At 38.9% G+C, this 18,942-nt stretch overlaps 2 protein-coding genes across 4 annotated transcripts; one reads left to right on the top strand and one right to left on the bottom strand.

The window, feature by feature from the left end:
• Positions 1 to 1,688: 1,688 nt before the first annotated feature.
• Positions 1,689 to 14,880, top strand: LOC145899709 (ATP-binding cassette sub-family C member 4-like). Of its 3 annotated transcripts, none has more exons than XM_082988607.1 (31): positions 1,689 to 1,846; positions 1,920 to 2,030; positions 2,175 to 2,295; positions 2,384 to 2,589; positions 2,782 to 2,871; positions 2,931 to 3,094; positions 3,457 to 3,582; positions 3,826 to 3,964; positions 4,167 to 4,277; positions 4,506 to 4,640; positions 4,946 to 5,044; positions 5,117 to 5,308; positions 6,251 to 6,463; positions 6,520 to 6,588; positions 6,915 to 7,077; positions 7,375 to 7,448; positions 7,513 to 7,581; positions 7,674 to 7,846; positions 8,265 to 8,470; positions 8,547 to 8,693; positions 9,194 to 9,273; positions 9,505 to 9,655; positions 9,715 to 9,834; positions 10,813 to 11,030; positions 11,468 to 11,662; positions 11,961 to 12,119; positions 12,476 to 12,565; positions 12,860 to 13,032; positions 13,443 to 13,548; positions 13,613 to 13,747; positions 14,228 to 14,880. In XM_082988607.1, exons 3-31 carry the CDS (start codon positions 2,262 to 2,264, stop codon positions 14,351 to 14,353), a joined length of 3,963 nt encoding a protein of 1,320 aa, XP_082844733.1. In that variant the 5' UTR covers positions 1,689 to 1,846; positions 1,920 to 2,030; positions 2,175 to 2,261; the 3' UTR covers positions 14,354 to 14,880. The 3 variants fall into 3 exon arrangements, with proteins under 3 accessions (XP_082844733.1, XP_082844732.1, XP_082844731.1); XM_082988606.1 differs by having other exon boundaries at positions 2,380 to 2,589; positions 4,506 to 4,628; XM_082988605.1 differs by having other exon boundaries at positions 2,380 to 2,589.
• A 292-nt stretch (positions 14,881 to 15,172) lies between these two features.
• On the bottom strand, positions 15,173 to 17,939 carry LOC145898161 (2-Hydroxyacid oxidase 1-like). The gene is made up of 9 exons (XM_082986594.1): positions 17,806 to 17,939; positions 17,233 to 17,384; positions 17,050 to 17,168; positions 16,494 to 16,633; positions 16,290 to 16,435; positions 16,129 to 16,220; positions 15,758 to 15,916; positions 15,311 to 15,380; positions 15,173 to 15,249 (listed from the first exon to the last, which is right to left on the bottom strand). Exons 1-9 carry the CDS (start codon positions 17,937 to 17,939, stop codon positions 15,173 to 15,175), a joined length of 1,089 nt encoding a protein of 362 aa, XP_082842720.1.
• Between the last annotated feature and the right edge of the window lie 1,003 nt (positions 17,940 to 18,942).

Raw genomic sequence — 18,942 nt, 5'->3', positions numbered from 1 at the left:
GTGCGATTATAACGCTACGATTTCGTATAGTATTTCAACTCAAATTTACAAACAAAAATAACAGGCGGTGGGCCTGTTCACGCCTAATCATTAAAATTCGCACAGATTTCTGTTTTACACATACTTATATGTGGATCAAGTTTGGAAAAAACTTTGTGACCCGGTGTAGTAGTATTTTCCCTATTTTGTTTGCTAACTAATTGCGCTGCAGCATGCTGACAAATTGTGTTTCTGACGTGCGTTTAGCGTGAGATTATGTATGATCGGCGCATGCAATTCTAAACTGACTATTTCCTCGCAACACGAAAGTTTTTTGTCTGTACCAAATTAAATTCACTTTTTGAATGAAAGAAATCAGTGGTGGTAAAAAGATAAAGCTTCATAGTTTCGAAATACAAACAAAAAAAACAAAAAATTGGAAACATAGACGTACATGCCAGAAAATAGTTTTTTCTTTAACCATGGACGCACGAAGGACTCAGTCAGAGATGATAAATTGTCAATTCGGCGATATTTTCTGTTCCTAAAATCGTGTTTAAGACCATAGCTGCAAGGCAGAGTCAAAACCGCATTGGACGTTTTGTGCTTGGTGCCCACGTCGGACAGTCAAACATGCCCCAAGGTCTTGAGTGATCCCAAAGTTTTTCCGGCCGTTTCTCTGAAATTACTATTAAACCTCAATTTCTGCTTTGGTAAGCTTTGGGCAGAAGCAGAACAACTATGGCTTCATTTTTTGTTACATACAGCGCAATGGCACCTTGTCGATTCTCATAAAGCAAATGGATAACAGCAACGAAATAAAACATTGCATGCAAGGTTTAACACAAACTAAGCAGAGAGTACTGTTTAATGGTGCTTGGTTAAATGGTTAATCACAATTTACCACAACAATTTACCCTAAAATTTAATGTGTATGTTTCCATATGAAATCACAGTCCTGTTTCGTTGATGTTGTACCATTTGTCAGTAATCAGTGGCAAGTATGTCAGTCCGTATAACTTTGTGACGTCACGGTGACGTAATTTTTTGTGTTATGTCACAACTTGCTCCGACCTTTGTCTTGACGTAATTTACGGGTCTCACCACAATTGTACACTAAGCCCGCGGTGGATGTAAAAAGTAAATGCGTCTAATCAGTTTAGCAATTATCAAATTTACTCGTAAGTTAACTTGTCCGATTTTATCAAAAGTATGGGTTTGGTTATTAGGAATAAATCAAAGTTGGTAGGCTATATTGGCCTTTTTCAGTTCAGCCTTCAAAAATTGTGTTTGACCAGTGATGGCCACGTAAACGTATGTTTCATAAAATGAAGGCAATTTTCTGTGTCATGTTCTGTTCTGTCATCGGTTAAAACTCCTCATTTTTGTGATTTAATGCGATGTGGTTGCAACAGCGGAACACACTTTGTGTTTTGCGGGATAGCCTACGTTGGAAATTGATGTCCTTTTTTAAACACATTTTTCATTTTACTTCATGACTGTCACGATTTTCAATTTTGGCCTTTTTTCAGAAAATTTTCTCTGATTGACCTTTTTCTTAAAGTTTGGCTTTGTGCTTTTTATTGTAGTTTGGAAACCCTGTTTTGGTAATTTATTTTGGTCGGACAAAATCTGGTCAAGAAATGCAAACGTTAGGCGGCGCTTATGTGCTGTATCTCCGGTGAAGTGTGGCGGGAAGTGTTTCATGAGCAAAAAGGGTGAGTTTGTCGACCCTTGACTTTGACAGCGCAGGGTTTATTGTTTAAATGTGAAATTATGTGATGGTCAGCATGGCAAAAAAGAAGACCAGCGAATTTGTGAAAAACCCATTGGAGAGGGCAAATTTATTTTCGGTCATACTTTTTTGGTAAATTTACCACACTGCATATATGTTTTGCTTCATAATTATGACTACTTTTATGCACACGTTTGTGTTTCAGGTGGATGAACGATTTTTTTAAGCGAGGCCAAAAGCAGGAATTAAAAGAATATGATCAATATCAGCTGCTTGCAAGTGACACATCACAGTCTGTTTGCTCAAGACTTGAAAGGCAAACAGAAAGTTCAAATATTACTTGGCTATACATTATCCAAACATTACATACTGGTTTATTTGTTTAAATGGTGTATGGCTTTTTTTGTTTACCTAAAAGTTATAAAACTTTCTCATACTTCTATATACATTTCTATTGTAGAAATTGGGAAAAAGAAGTACAGGCCTTTAAGGAAACTGGGAAAAAGCCAAGTTTATTTCGTGCTGTTGTCAAAACCTTTATTGTGCGATGGTTACTGTTTGGCATTTTAGTTGTGATAGAGGTAAGTCCACCATGTATATATATATTTTTTTGTTTAACATCAACATAAGTTACATGAATGCAGTAGTTTATTTCATTTCTTAAGGAAGCTTTAATGGTTGTAACACCACTGCTCCTTGCTGGTATCTTACAATATTTTGAGGGAAGTTCCACATTGAAAGAAGCATATATGTATGCTTGTGGAATCTTTGCTGTTGCACTGTGTGTCAGTTTGTTGCACCATGGCTACTTTTATCAGCTTCAAAGGATGGGTTGGCACATTCGTGCAGGTGCCTGCGCATTAATGTACAAAAAGGTAAGCACACAGCTTTCTTTGTACCCTTGGCAAAAACTAATTGATGCACTTACCCATGAGCATAGCCTTGCAGTTTTACATACACTGGATCCATAGTTTTAACGCGTAGTCATGGTTTGACATCATTAACACCATTTTGCTTTTCCTGATACTTGAGTGGGCCGTTGAGTATAAATGTCATTTCTTTCTCAGACATTAAAACTGAGCCAAAGAGCACTTGCCAGTGCAACTACTGGGCAGATTGTCAATCTGGGTGCCACAGATGTAATTCGGTTTGATTTGGTATGAACTCTATGTTTAATAATTACACCTGCATGCATTGACCTTGACGTGTAATTTAGCTCACTCTTTTTCTTCACTTTCTTTGGCTGACTCCCACACAGTGCTTGGTTGTGTGTTACCTGCTTTGGATGGATTTGGGGCCATCCTGTCTGGCAGGGCTTGGTGTAATGATTCTAATTTTGTTTATTCAAAGCTGCCTGGGACGGGGATTTGGTAGAATCAGGTTTGTGTTTGATTCACAAATGTGAAAGCTTTACGTTAGGTTGTAATGTTTTGACTCAATAAATGCCCCATTTATGCTCAAAACCTTGGCATTGACTGTGGTAGAAAAATACTAAAAAGGATTTTTTCTTTTTGGATTTAAATTGTAGTGTCAAGTAATATCATATTTCCTTATTACTTTGAAGTGTGGAAATATTTTGAAACAGGTCAAAACTAAGGTGCTGGGCATATCAAGCATGTTTGAAACACCTTCATTGAAAATACTTAGTTAAGTTTTTTAAACCCAAGAAGCAGTATATTTGTATTTTTTGTAACATTTTACATATATATACATATATATATATATATATATTAATTGGAAAGGGCTAAAATGGCTGTTCTTACTGATGAGAGAATACGGACGATGAACGAGGTGATAACAGCAATGAGAATCATCAAAATGTACACCTGGGAGAAACCTTTCGAAAAGCTCGTCGGCAATTTTCGGAAGTTAGTTATCTTGTAGCAGTAAATATTGCCCTATACAGGCTATTTTTTTCTTCAAAAAACTCTTGTTCTACCAAAATTGTAAACATCTGAAACAGCTCCTACTGTTCCTACCCTATCTTGTGCATGTGTGTAAAATGTATGTACTATTCCATACTTCCCAGGAGGGCTTGACAAATATGGCACAATTCAGAGAACTGCCTTAACGTTTCACTTGCTTTTCTACTATCCTTAAATTTACCACAGAAAGGAAATAGGGCAAGTGCTTATTTCATCTGTCATGAAGGCTTGTAACAACTCCATGGCTTTCGCATCCGCCCGTCTGCTGGTCTTCGCCACTTTCACTTTGTACGTTTTTCTTGGAGGCCGAATGACACCCTCTAAGGTGAGAGCGTTGAACTTAGTGTAGTGTTTTCTTGTTACGGTCGCTTGTCAGTCATTAAGCAACACATTTATAAAAACGTTGTAATGAGCTAATACCTCATTACACGGTAATGGTTTCGTCGGCCTCAACAAGTTGTTTGCAATGCGTATATTTTCACTACTTTGTGTGGACAAAGTTTAACGACGCATTTATGTGGTGAAAGGTATTCGCAGCCATTGGACTTTTCAACGTTCTGCGCGTCACCATCGGAGTTTTCTTTCCCTTAGCGATTGAAAAACTCTCGGAATCCCTCATCAGCATGCGAAGAATACAAGTAAGGAATTAGTATGTTTTTCTCGCTACGTCGATCATTGTCGCCAGGTGATAATTTGATACTTAAGTATAACCAGAGGTGTGCAACCTAAACTTTCCAAAACACACCTATAAAAGCGTGCCTTGCGCTCTCTCCAAAGCAAGTTTTTCAGCATGAAAACGGTTAACCTGTCAGGCCCGCCGGTAATCTTAAATAAATTTTTGCTTTGAACTACTGCACAATTTGCAGGAATTTCTTTTACTCGATGAGTTTACCGCAACATCACCTCCCCAAAACAGCAGAGAGGAACAAAGCAGCGAAAATGCCAGAGTGGAGTTCGCCAGTTTTACAGCTTCGTGGAGCGAAGCAAATGTAATTTACCGGGTTTGTGATTGTTTGATTCCAGATTTTATCGCCTTTCGGCCCCGTATTTGGTATTTAGTAGTGGAATTTTACAGGTGACCTTTTGTGACGTTTTTACTGAAAATTTCACCGGTTTAAGTAAACGGAATATTTCACTGTATTGCAACTGCATTGGGAGTCTAAAATAACTATAGTTTAAATTAAACAATTGTTTTGTTTACCTTTCTCGTTTTACTCGTGCCAAGTTTTATATAATTGTGTATTAGCGTAAGCATACATTTTATCTAATCATTGTTAAAGAGTTTTAAACGAGGCTTTGTATGTAGGAGAATGACATCGAGGCTGAGAAAACGCTATCCAACATATCAGTCACCATTGAAACTTCAAAACTCTTTGCCGTTATTGGACCTGTTGGATCCGGAAAGGTGATCATGACTGTATCTATTGGTTAAATTGCACGTAAACCATTGCTTAAACCCTTCCTCTACGTCACGCAGTCTTCGTTCTTGAACGCCATCTTGCGGGAATTACCTCCCACCAGCGGTGAGGTGAAGGTGGCTGGTCGGGTTGCTTACGTTGGTCAGGTGCCCTGGATTTTTTCTGGAACGATTAGAGAAAATATTTTGTTCGGCGAAACTTATGACGAAATTCGCTACAAGAAAGTGATTGAGTGCTGCGCACTGAGAAAGGTAAGTTTTTAGATACATTGCGGTGTGAAGAACTGCCGTATTGTAGAACTGACATGATGACCTCTGGAAAATAGCATCCCTGACGTAGCTAAACTGCTTTGCCGAAACAAGGCGCACATCATACAAGATTCGAGTTAAATTTACCCGTTCGTTGAACCGTGTAGTTGATTTAATTCCGTCATTCGTGGTCGGCATCGAGAACCGTTTAAGTACATTAAATTGCTTAAGGGCATGTTTTGTGTGTGCAACATGACTCTAGGCAAGAGGCACGATTTCATGCAGCTTAAATAATTTAAATTACAAACTACCTATGACCGTAAATATATTGTGCCAGGCCAATCATATTCTTGTGTTTCATAGCAAATAAAAAACATGTTGTGACGTAAGATGACAATTCTAGTAAACGAATGTGGAAAAATGCGGCGTATACTTAAAACTGCTCCGTCATTCAAACCAATTTCCAATCTGGTCCGACGCACTGACAAGCGACCCCATCATTCTTTAGGACTGTCAATTGGCTCTTATTGAACCTTTTTGTGTCATATAAAGCGTCGGTTATTGGAGAAACACCTGTGGGTTTTAACAACTCTGCCAAAACGCAATTGAACTTTTAACAACGTTTTTTTGATTTGCTGGAATCCCAAAGCTCAACTCCATCCTGGTTGGAAAGTGAATGGCATATTCGTCGCACATTACTATATGTGGATAAGCGTTTTCGCGTAGACTTTGCTTATGTTTCTAAATATCTATGTTCACGTCTACAAGTATTAAGTGAAACTAACAGAAGTTTCAAATTGCAGTACTTAATACTAAAATAGAAAATTGGTGTCGCTGATTAGAAAACAATGCCAACCAGAGGGCTAGATTCTGAAATAACTAAGGGAACAGTCTTCACGTCTACAATTGGCACCCAACCAAAACCGAACTATTTCCTCTTCATAGGATATTGATTCTTTAGACAGAGGAGATGAAACGTTGGTTGGTGAACGTGGGGTAACATTAAGTGGTGGACAGAAAGCCAGAGTAAACCTTGCACGAGCTGCTTATAGAGAAAACACAGACATAATATTGATGGATGATCCGCTAAGTGCTGTTGATTCAAATGTTGCTAATCAACTTTTCCATCAATGTATTTGCGGCCACATGAAAGATAAGGTAAATGCGTCAAAATGTGGAATTTTAAACTGTTATTTAAAAATGTTATTATGCAGATTAGGATTTTAGTGACTCACCAGCTGCAGTTCCTGTCAGCCGCTGACCAAATCATCATCTTGAAATTTGTAAGTTATGCAATGCATGCATCTATAAGTTGACAGTCGGTGTAAAATTATCAATTGGTAAACTAATAATGCAAAGTGCAATAATCAGCGGAAATACATAAACATCATTCGATGTCGGTTTTGTCCGTATGGCGTAATACAAAATAAACTAAAAAGTGTTGAAACGTTTTTCGGCAGAAATGACTTAAAACTGTTGGAAAATCCCACTCAAACAATATAACGTCAAGTTTCGTGTCGTCACTCTGCACGTAACATAAACTTCAACTCGGGAAGTTTAAATGTTTGCGGCCTTTGAAATTAATGTCGTTTTTTCTACGTAATAACAGGGAGGAATAGTTGGACGCGGTACTTTCAGCCAACTGCAAGCTGACGGAACAGACTTCGCCTCCTTGTTAAAGACCGATGATGACGACGACGACCAGCCAGATGGACATACACCGTCCGCGCCAGTTTCGCCCTATGCATCCAGTTGCGAGGAAGGCGTTTTCGGTACATTGGCTACATTATGACGAAGTTTTGATGATTATTAATCATTGCATATTTTTTCTCGGGTGTAAATACCACGCGCCCTGTGCGATGATCAATTTTTCTTTTACCGAAGTAAATTAAGATATTTTTTTGATTTTTTTAAATGCAATGGCCATGATCCGCTGTTAAACACTTTTCACGTCGTAGTTACTGCTGGTTATTGATAGCTGGTTACTTTTCTTGGCAGCCTTTCGATAAATCGTTTTTAATCACTAATTTCTCGATAACCAACACGTTATTCGTTTCTTGTCCTAACAGCTAACGGTTTCTTCAATACCCCACGCAAAGCAAAGAGTAGAAGCAGAGGCGGGGGCATGCTGGAATCACCGACGGTATGGATGTGGCTTTGGTTCGGTCGTATCAGCCTGTCTACTTTTTCTCTTTTGTCACTTTCAGACTAAGCGGAAACATATCAAGTCAATTTCGAGCCACGAAGGAATCGAACCTCTCTTGAAAAAAGATGAAGTAATAACATGTTCGTTCTCGCAGAATTGATGACAACGTCGTGTCTCTTCTATTTTTCGTGGTAACACCCGATAAATAAGAGTGTTTTTCAGGCGGAATTCGTGGCGAGCGTTGAGGAAGAAGAGACGAGAGTTCAAGGAAGCATCGGGTGGAAAGTTTACGCTGAATATTTCAACACAAACAAACTTCTTCTCATTCTTCTCCTCTTTTTAATGATTGCCAACCACGTACTGTATCTCTTGTGCGACTGGTGGATCTCTGTCTGGTGAGCTTTTCACTGTAATGTTTGATATTTCCTGTCTGGCATGTCACGTGGTTCCGTGGACCGAATTTAAAAGTCCTTCATAGTTCGGGGTATAACGTGTCTACGCAGAAGGTCGGAAGGATAGAATGCAATGTAAAGCCGATAATGTTTTTCAAACGTACTCTTACATGTTTTGTTCATTGAACGTACTCTCAATCCCGCACTGAGGCGTCAAATGAATTATTTTGATCGACCGCCGGTTACAGAATCTACAAATAAATTTTTGGATTGAATACCACTTGGGCCATAGTTCTCGGATAAGCTGTGTAATGTTTAGAAGGATATCCATTACAAATGTAGTCACAGTAAACGTGGTCGTATCTACACTGTTACGCTTGTTTTTGTGTAACTTGATATCTATCATTTTGTTACTCTGCAGGGCCACACAGTCCGTGCTATTTTATTCCCAGCAATCAACGTATATTATGTCGCCAGCCAACAGCACCATAACCACGTACAACACAAGTATTAAGTACACAACCGCCGTGAGTGTCTTATCCTATGCCAATAATACTTCCAATCCACAAGGCGGTGCTTTCCCGGAAGAGCAATTCGATGACATGTATTACGTCGTAATTTTCGCAAGTATGAGTTCGTCTGCGTTTTCAAAATGCGAAAAAAATCTGAATCTCGGTGTAAATGTTTTGTCCATCGTATCCAGTCCTCACACTTCTCTTCGTGGTGGTGATGTTTGCCCGAGCAATCCTGCACTACAGTTACCTCGTCATATCTGGCAGGAAAATGCACAACAAAATGTTTCACGCAATTCTCCGTGCACCCATACGTTTCTTCGACGTCAACCCAACCGGTGAGAAAGACATTTGTTGTTTGTTTTTTTTTTTTGCTACCGAAATGTTGTTCAGTATTGCAATCCCTTCTTTCTGTGCTACATTAAAAGCAAATCTCAGCCGGGGGTTCCGCGTTGGGTTTTCTCGGGGTCTACGGCAACCTCTTGATACTCTAGTTTTGTGATTGAAAATTGTTTTATTAATTGTTTCAGAAAGAGTTTGCGCAGTTTACAATATAGGCCCGAAAATATGCAAAAAAGTCCAACCAATAACACCAAGTTTCAGGATCACTGCAATTAGGCAACTATAAAATGCTTCAATAATAATTTATATTGCCAGTAAGACATGATACAGTACCTGCCAACCACCTTTCACTTCTAATTCCTCCCTCATTCCCCATAAAATACCCTCGATACAATTCAACATATTGTTGGTGTTGCGTAGCTATAAGTTTACTTGCAACATATGTTTGTGTTGTGCAATGTTTTGGGTGTGATGAGTTTTTTTGTTGCACTGGTAGGTCGGATCCTCAACAGGTTCTCAAAGGACATGGGACAGATTGACGAACTTCTGCCAACCACTATGATGGATTTCCTTTATGTGAGGCAAAAATAGTCGTGTAACTTACAAAGTTATCTATATTTAATCGAACATGTCTATACACACTTGCCAATACAGATTTACCTTTGATTAATTCGAGTGCTCTTTCTAATGCATTTCCTTGAGGTTAAACCATAACCTTCAGTTATACTTCCGAATATTGTTTATTATCGTTTAGTTTATTTTATGCTTTACCACTGTCAACTTTCAACTGTTATTACTTTGACACAGATTTTCGGCACAGTTGTGTGCATTATCCTCCTTTGCGTCGCTGTCAATTACTTCGTACTCATCGTCGTACTTCCACTTTTAATTTATTTCGTCTGGTTGCGTCAGTATTACATCAAAACCTCACGTGACGTCAAACGCATGGAAGGAAGCAGTAAGTGGGGATTTCCCTTTTTTATCAAAACCTGTTTCTGCAACATTTCGCCGTTGTAGACAGAAGCCCGGTGTTCTCGCATCTCTCAACGACCATCCAGGGTCTGACTACTATCCGAGCATTTCGAATGCAGAATGAGTTTGCGACGGAATTTCATGAACTGCAGGATCTGCACAGTTGTAAGTTTAGGACTTTACATGATTTTTTTTGGAGGCTTGTATTTAAGGGCTGCCGTTTTTGGTTTATTTTCGCGCCAGTTAAGTTACAAGGAACATAACAAAGCGCGGCCTGTCGTACTTAAAATGTGTTTTTAAAATCCGATATTTAGCTTTTCTTTAGCTATATTTTTCAAAGAAGTACAGTGGAATTCGGTTACAAACAACCGCTTATTGCACCCAAATTGCTTGAATAAGGTTTTTTTCTTTGCATTTACGGGACATTCAGCCACCACATAATGCGCCAATTTTCTTCCCACCATTACAGGCAAATTGTACTTAATGTGCACAAATGATGCCTCATTTTGATCGAGCGTACTCGTATACCCCATAGAGACCATCCCACCAAACTAACATCGTTTCTTAGGCTTTTCTCAGTAATAAACACTGTGCATGTGTACAAAGTATACGTTGATTACATTTTTACCCCCAAGGGTGTTAATGTGCAATTTTTCATGCATTATATTTCTGCAACCACGGTTTGTTAAATCCAAGCTCTACTGTTCCAGGTAGATTCTTCAACGTAATTTTTCTGGAATAAATATGATAGTGTTGTACTACAAACATCGTTTTCACGAACAGCATCGTATTATAAACATTCCCAAATGAAAGTGGGTTGAAATTAAAGGCTTTCCTGCGGTACATACAGTGGAATGGACTCGGACAATTTGAAATCAACGCCAGTTGATAATTTTCTTCAGTTGACTTTTTCAATTTTAGTTACATTTATTCATTTCAGTATTTCAGTCGGTATAGGACAACTGAACAAGTAAATTAGCGGCAATGGCTTTGTTTTGAAAATATTAATTTGCTTCCTAAAACACAAACAGCCATCTGGCGGCTAAGTGACCGCGCGTATCACGTGACCCCCAAAATGAAAGACCTTCGACCTAATCAAACAGTCCATGTTAATTGTTATTGTTTGTGTTTACCAAACAACAGGTTCCTGGTTTCTGTTTCTTGCCGGCTCCCGTTGGCTGGCCGTACGTCTCGATCTCCTCAGCTCTGTGTTTGTTGGCACGGTCGCCATTTCATCTGTTTTCACCGCGTCGTTTCTCAACAACGAAGCTGGCAAAATCGGTCTTGCCCTCTCCTACTCTATCATGGTGATGGGGATGTTTCAGTGGGGAGTCCGACAGAGCGCAGAGGTGGAAAATCTGGTGAGCTGCATAGTGTATATGATGCCCTTTCCGCAATTTTATATCGTAGTAGGGAATACAAGAATAATCGATAAATTAGAAGTGTGTTGAGCTACAGACAGTAGTGCACCTTGTTTCATCAGTGAAGCTGGTGACTGTGGCTCTGAACTAACCACGCCTAGAATATTTTGCTCCTTTTTGGTCAACGTCGATATGTTGTGTATTCAAACTGTAGATGTCGAATAACCTTACGGGTAAAGACAGTTTGCATTGTTGTCTGCACCTCCAGGATTATTATGGCTCTTATGCTTGTATAAGAGTGTGTTGTTGGTTGCATGTCGTGAGTATACATTAAGATACTTTGATGTGTTTGCTAAATAGTTTACGTAATGGCCGAACTTATTGAAGACAGCCATGTTTATTCTATTTACAATTTTTCATAATTTGTTTTGTACCAGATGACGTCAGTGGAGAGGGTGCAGGAATATTACAAAATTCCACCGGAGGCACCGCACGAACTACCCGACAACAAACCGCCTCCAGATTGGCCCAAGTACGGGATAATTACCTTCGACAACTTGTCCTATGCTCATTACAAGGGCGGGCCTGATGTTTTGCACAAGGTCCGGTTGAACGTTCGTGCACATGAAAAGGTAAAAACGCATATTTTGTTGTACGTATATTTTACAAGTGTATTTGTGGCAAGACACAACAGGATACACCGTAGAAACGTCGACCCGCAAATCGCTGTATTATTGAAAATTAAAGTGCACCCGTGTTGTTGCTGATTCTGACTGAACTTCCCTATAAAAGGGTTTCGTGAGATGTTTTTTTATTTAACGCCGAACATTGCAATTAAACTTACTACTCGCGCTTTTCAAAATACCAAAAAAATATACATGCAGCTTAAATACTTACATGTAGTCTAAACCGACTTGTTTCATTGTTCAGGTTGGTGTAGTTGGCCGCACGGGGGCAGGCAAGAGTTCTCTTATATCAGCTTTGTTCCGGTTGAACGAGTTCACATCCGGGGAAATTTATATCGACGGTTTGGCCGCTTCCTCCCTGGGACTTGCTGATCTTCGTTCGGTTATCTCAGTTATTCCACAGGTTTTCCAGTTGTAACTTTTTTTTTCATTTCAGTTTCAAAATATAATAAAACCTTGTGTCAAAACGCTTTTATTTTAAATACATGTTTCGCTTTTTCATGTGTCTTCAATTCTAAACAAAATAAACAGAAAAGTTAAATGGTAATATGGTAAAACAGTACAAGCTACTGGTGCGTTTCGACACAAGATTCTACAATATTTTGAAACTGACATTGAACTTTCCACTGACATTGAACGTGTTGATGGAAAAAGTGGATTTCATGAAACAAATAATTAGTTTTTTTTTATTCATTATTTGAGCTTGCGCTTTTTGCTCTTAGGTTTTAAATTAATTAACATATTTGCGTTTCTGTGCAGGATCCAATCCTATTCGCCGGAAGTTTACGAAAGAATCTTGACCCGTTTTCTATATATATTGACGGAGAATTATGGGACGCTTTGGAGCAGGTTAAAAATGTGTTGAAAGTTACTTAATGTTTTCGATCTCATTTTAAAAACCGACCTATTGTATTCTTGATGCAACAACCGGTTAAAACAAAAAATAAGTCCCATAACCAACGATACAGGTAATCAGCGCCTGAAACGCAATCATTGTATTATGAGGTGCTTCATAAGAACAGGCGTTTAATTGCATCTGAAAGACTAATATGAACATTGGCGCCCTTTGATAAGGTTGACCCGATCTCAGGAACAATTCAATTGCACAACTAGATCATTACCATGTTGTTTGTCTTCACACAGGTTCAATTAAAACCGCTGATCGAAAGCTTCCCAGCTAAACTCGAATACGAAGTTTCGGAGGCTGGTGGCAATTTCAGTGTCGGCCAAAGGCAACTCATCTGCTTAGCTCGAGCAATCTTGAGGAAAAATTTGATTCTTATCGTTGACGAAGCCACTGCCAACGTTGACATTAGGTTTAAGTTTTGTTTCTGAAAGGGATGGGTCACAGTGTGTTTAAATATTACCGACAGGCATCATTTGTTGTTATAGATTCCAGAACTTATTGTTTGATTTACAATTTTAGAAGAGCTGTTGTCATTGTTTGTGTGAATCGAGTGGTTTCCAACATTGGAAAAAAATCACCTGTTGTTATTGTCCTCGATAAATTAACTAGATGTGAATTCAAATAATGCTTTATCGTACCTAGGACCTGATAAGTTTTTCAATAGCCTGTGTTTAGAGAAACCGATGTAGTTGTTTTATCACACTTAAAAGAGTTGTATTGTAATTTACATCCTAGTTTGCCTTGGAAATTTAATGATTTTGTTTTGTTTGTCTTCCGTTCGGCATCTAGTAAAATCTAAACATGGCGTTAATTCGGTAGGACGGACCGACTCATTCAACTCACTATTCGAAGTACATTCAAGCACTGTACAGTGATCACAGTTGCTCATCGCATCAATACCGTCATCGACTCAGATCGAGTACTGGTGAGGATCGCCATTACGTAATCGGGTCCCAATTGAGCTTGAATCAAACCATTCTGTATACAAGGTGTTGGATGCCGGCAAGGTTATCGAGTTTGACGAACCCCACATTCTCCTCAACGAGTCAAAAAGTTCGTTTACGTCCATGGTCGATTCCACTGGTAAAGCAGAGGCCCGAGAACTAAGGGAGATTGCAAAGAAGGTAAGTAGTTGTGCAAAATTGAGTCAAATCCGCAATAGTTTAATAAAATTTGATCCTGTGTTTACCTTCTACAACCACAAACTCAACAACTTCAACGGTAACCATTGAAAAAAATATATTTTAATCCGGAAAGCGTTTGTCATGTTTAATATCAGTGACACGTTTGTTGTGCAATACTACCCGAGCTTTTAAGACGATTCAGAAATCGTATCTTGATATTCGTGGATTGGCGTTTCAAAATTCTGTGAAATGTTATCCCAAGACGTTTGTCATTGCAGTTGCGGTAGATCTGAAAGTTAGTTGTTATGCTATGGGTGTTCACTTTCAATACATATTGTTGTTATGATTATTTGAATATATTCGCCATTAAAACCCCTGTAGCCTTAATTATACAATGTCTAAAATTGAAAATTTTAATTAGTTCCCAGGGCGTCATAACAGTTTTCACTGAAAACGTTTTGCATAATATTCACCCCATAGGTGTACGAAGAGGCGCACAACCCATCAACCAGCAATGGCGTAAAAGATGCCGATAGGTCATATCTAGCCAGATTTCTTCCCGTTCCCGGCACCTACGATGTGTTGGAGCTTGAATCCAACGTATGATGTCTGGCGGCTTTTTACGCTTGTGGAAGTTCGCCGCCTTGCGGTTTAAAATAATAGTGGAATATCTGTCTATCTAGGAATATACAAGTAGAGGTGCACACTATTGTTTTCGGTTTAAAATAAGATTTATTGCCTTTTTACCTGTACTATATGTTTATGTTATTGGTGAAAATTCAAACAGTTCCTTGTGCTGTGCTTGTTTTCCATCGTGTTTTGAAGGATATTCTACTTATACGCTATTCGATAATTCACACACGACCTAAGATGCCTCAGCAAGTATCGACGCAAACATCCTTCATGTACTTTCGCTTTAATTTCTGTGCTTTTGACGCGTTGCTGTTCGTAAGGTTCCATCATATTGCCGATACGTTGTTGGTATTTCCCGTGGCCTTGCTACGACCAACTGGAAAACTTGATTTATCCTGTTGTTAACTGTTTTCCTTTCAAACACGTACTTCGTGGCAGTGTTCTATAAATACAAGCCTCTTCATTTAAAATGTAGAAGATGCAATTTCGCTGTGTGCCTTTGTCACCAATATTTATCTTCAATAGATCTGTATTCACGAAACTAATGCATGTCTTCTGATATATTGTATGCTTCCATAGGAGTTTCAATTTCCACACACAATTTCGCGTTGACAACGAGTTGTCTTTTTAGCACGGAATATGATAAGCATTTGTTAAGTAGCATTTGCTTACTAAATGGAACAAAAAAGATACACAATTTCAACTGTGTTGTCACCGTATCACGTAAATATTCCAATGTGATAAACTTGCCATAGTAAAATCAAATTATGACAAAGTACTTTTCTCCAAATGCTAACGACGAGAATTAAAATAGTCCTCATGAACCACAATATGTTTCGCAACCTGAAGTTCTTCAATTGATGTAAAACCTAAATTACATGTATTGAATCGTAATTAATTACTTTCAAGTACATCACGGAAAGAATTTACCCATCAGCTGCATCGCATTCATAAATTCGTCCCGTAGAATTGTAAAAATCTGTTTTACCCCTTCCTCTCCCTAACAAAAAAATAAAGTCAATTACCAATAACACGTAAGCCGAAAATATGTTATTAAGGGCAAAATTTGGCGATAATAATACATAAATACCAGCCCCCAAGCTACAGGACTCGGCCTTGGCTCTCTAGGTCATCGCTTCGCGAATATAAGATTTCAGTTGAAATAAAAAAAAAACATTTAACCCAAAATATGCAGTAATATTTCATGCAATGGCATGATTGGCAGGATCGTCCCACTGCGCAGGTCCTTGCTTGGCGATCACAGCTATCGTATCGCGATCATTAGGTTTGCAGGCTTGGATGGCTGATCCAGCTAGGCTGCAATGCCTGGGCTGCCAAGCCTGCAAACCTAATTAACCAAAAATATTATATCATTACATTACACGCCAGGCCCCAGAATACAGGACTTCCAATGAAAATGGCCTTGGCTCCCAAAGCAATTGCTTTAAGCACATCTGTTCCATTTCGCACTCCACCATCAAGAAATACGTCACACTTTCCATCAACTGCTTCGATAACCTCTTTCAGTACATCAATCTAAACATGATAAACTTGAAAATCATTTGTGAATTATTAGGCTAGTGGGTGTGGTGGCCACAAAAAAGGGGATTGATCAGAAAAATATGAAAATCAATATAAACAGGCTTGCCATTTTTGAAGTAGATAATTTAATAAAGGTGTTCGCATAAACCCCCTCAATCCCACCACTGGTTAGGATACGATATACCTCCATACTGTAATCTACTCACCGTGGCAGGCACTCCATCCAATTGTCGTCCGCCGTGGTTAGACACAATTATACCATCAACCTCGTATTCCATCGCCATTCTTGCCGTTTCACCTTAAAATACCACGGAGAAAGGTTTTCATTATTTGGTATACAGAGACCGTTAATAAAAACTTCGCAAACCGTCCAAAATCCCTTTCAAATAGATAGGCAGCTTCGTGAATTTCTTTAGCCAGGCGATGTCGGACCACTGGACAGATGGATCTAACATGTTTTTGGCAAAAGTAATACCACGACTCTTGCCTTCTATTTTAGGACAATGTGGAAAACTAAACAAAGTAGTTGTTAATGTCAACAGTGGCTAATGATAATATTATTTTGGGAAACCTCAAACATGGGGGTGTAGAAAATTTGCCTCTCATTGTGTTATATCGCGTACCCATGACTTGTTGGTCAATACTGAGAACAAAACCATCATAGAGATTTTCTTCTCCGCGGTTTATGAGATTCTTTAAAAATTTCCTGTCCTGAAACGCAACATGTCAAATAACAAAATGGGATTCAGCCCGTTCGCACCGGTTCGCGCGAACCTTCTTCTGGAATTTAATGACCTATGCGCACCGGTTGTTGACAACCGTATGTGTAAGCCTATGTTTTACTTCGAGCTCTGTATTCCCGCGGTTCCTGTGACATGCTGCTAGTGAGATAACAGGTGGCTAAAATACATGAATCCCACCACTGTGTTGGATGTGGTTGTACCGAATGTATTTGGCATTTGCCACCATAAACCTATTTGTAGGAAATAATTTAGAGAAGCAAACTTTCGCATATCATTGCCTAGAATTTTGTTAAAACACAAGCAAGGCTAAGGAGAAGCGTTTGACATTCTCTTGTCAAGCAAGTAAACGCTGTTTATATCATTTAATTATTGAGAATATCCAACCCCTTTGAAGAATTGAATCTGAATCCATTTCAGAGCATTTGGAACTTCCCTTGCAATATCACTCATGTCTGTTGTTGTCAAAGTGCTCAGAGCAAATCCTGTGCCCATGTTTGATGTTGCTGTAACGGAAAAACATTTTTACATGTGGAAAATTTGCGACAAAATCCGCCAAAACTACTGTGCCTCTGGCAATTGCCGCGTCTCCATCTTCATGTAAAAGTTTGTTCAATCCAATTGGTGCTGCGCAAATTGGAAATGAAATTCTTTTTCCCAGAATCGTTGTTGAAAGATCGACTGATGAAACGTCGTTTAACACACGAGGGCGCAGTCTGTACCTGGCACATCAACGAGAAATATACAACTTAAAAGCATTTTTGCATTTTTTTCATTCTTCACTTTGTTTAGTGAAACAAAAATTTTGCAACAATAACCTAAAAGTAGTTAAATTGATATTCGCGTGTAACCCTAACCTATGCAGTACTAATGGCCTCTTTGCAAAATAAAGGTTTTGTTCCAAGAGAATTTAATTTACAAAATAGTTAAATATGTTTATATGCAAGTATTGATATTATGGGAATTCTTCAACAGTTATAAACAAATTTATCGCATGGTATAAGTATAATAGTTTTTACATTGTGCCCAAAAAGTGGTTGGAATGCTTCATATAACTTTTCTCGGCCACAAGGTCATATAAAGCCTGTTGGTATTACTTCCTTATGTATATATAGTGGATGCATAAGAAGTCAATTTTCAAACCTTTTGAAGGCATCGTGGTTATCTTTAATGGTTTGTCCTTCACCGCCGAATGCAAAATAAAAACATTCGAATCCTTTTGCGGTAATCTTATCTCGCGCCAAATCCTTGAAATCCTCAATGCTGACTAGTTCCATTGTTATACTCATTCCCCAAAATGTGTTGTGATTTTTGCAAGGTAATACACACTGCTTAATAACTTACTCTACTACTGTAAAGCAAGGCGTATTTTAGCGATGGTCCTACATAAAATGTTCACAAACATATATCCTTTCTTTTGCTGTGCTATTCGCAAGAAAGTAGCCTTTGTGCAAGAGTATCATTACCAAGGACTTTTCAAAATACTACATGAAGAATTACCCGTACTTGAAGACATTCCTGATTGTTCAACTGTCGTTCAGTTTGGCCTACGTAAAAACCAACAAAAAACGATTTTACCCTCTTTATGCAACTTTCTACAATCGCGTAAATTTGTAAAGTTTATCGAGAATGACTTTTTTCGTGTAAATTGTTTCCAAAAGAGAGAAGCGCCATTTTCCTTCAATTTGTAAGGATTTCTTGATGTACGCATTTGCAAGAAATGGAATTTTTTGAAACAAAAACATTTAAAAAGCAACACACAATGGGCTCCATCCAAACTGGAGAAGCTTCACCCCACTCCGCTACAAGTACAACATTGTTATTGCCTTGTTACACCGTGCATATAACATATGCAGCTCATTTAAACTCGTGCGCGAGGAATTTCAGGCAATGAAGACTACCCTGCGACGCAATGGCTACCCGAGGCGACAAAGCAACCCCAGCAACACCTGCTTATGCGACTTCCTTATCTCGGCCTTGCTTCAAAACAGATATCGAAGGAAATTCGCAGGTGTGTCGCCCACCTCACACAAGGCAAAACACAACTGCGTCTCTTTTTTGACAGCACCAAGCTTTGCACTTTGTTTCCTCTGAAGGACCGGGAACCAACGCTAACACGCGATCTAACGTTTGTTTGTTCTTGTGGTTTAACATACATTGGCCGGACAAGACGAAACCTTGTCACGACACTTCAAGGAACTCATGACGAGCCCTTCTTCGGATGTTTGTCAACATGTTGTGGTGAATCCAACGCACAAGGTCGACTTTTACAAGTCAACA

This window comes from Ascidia mentula, chromosome 4 (genome assembly GCF_947561715.1).
Source record: "Ascidia mentula chromosome 4, kaAscMent1.1, whole genome shotgun sequence".
NCBI lineage: Eukaryota > Metazoa > Chordata > Ascidiacea > Phlebobranchia > Ascidiidae > Ascidia > Ascidia mentula.
This window is presented reverse-complemented; position numbering and strand designations above follow the sequence as displayed.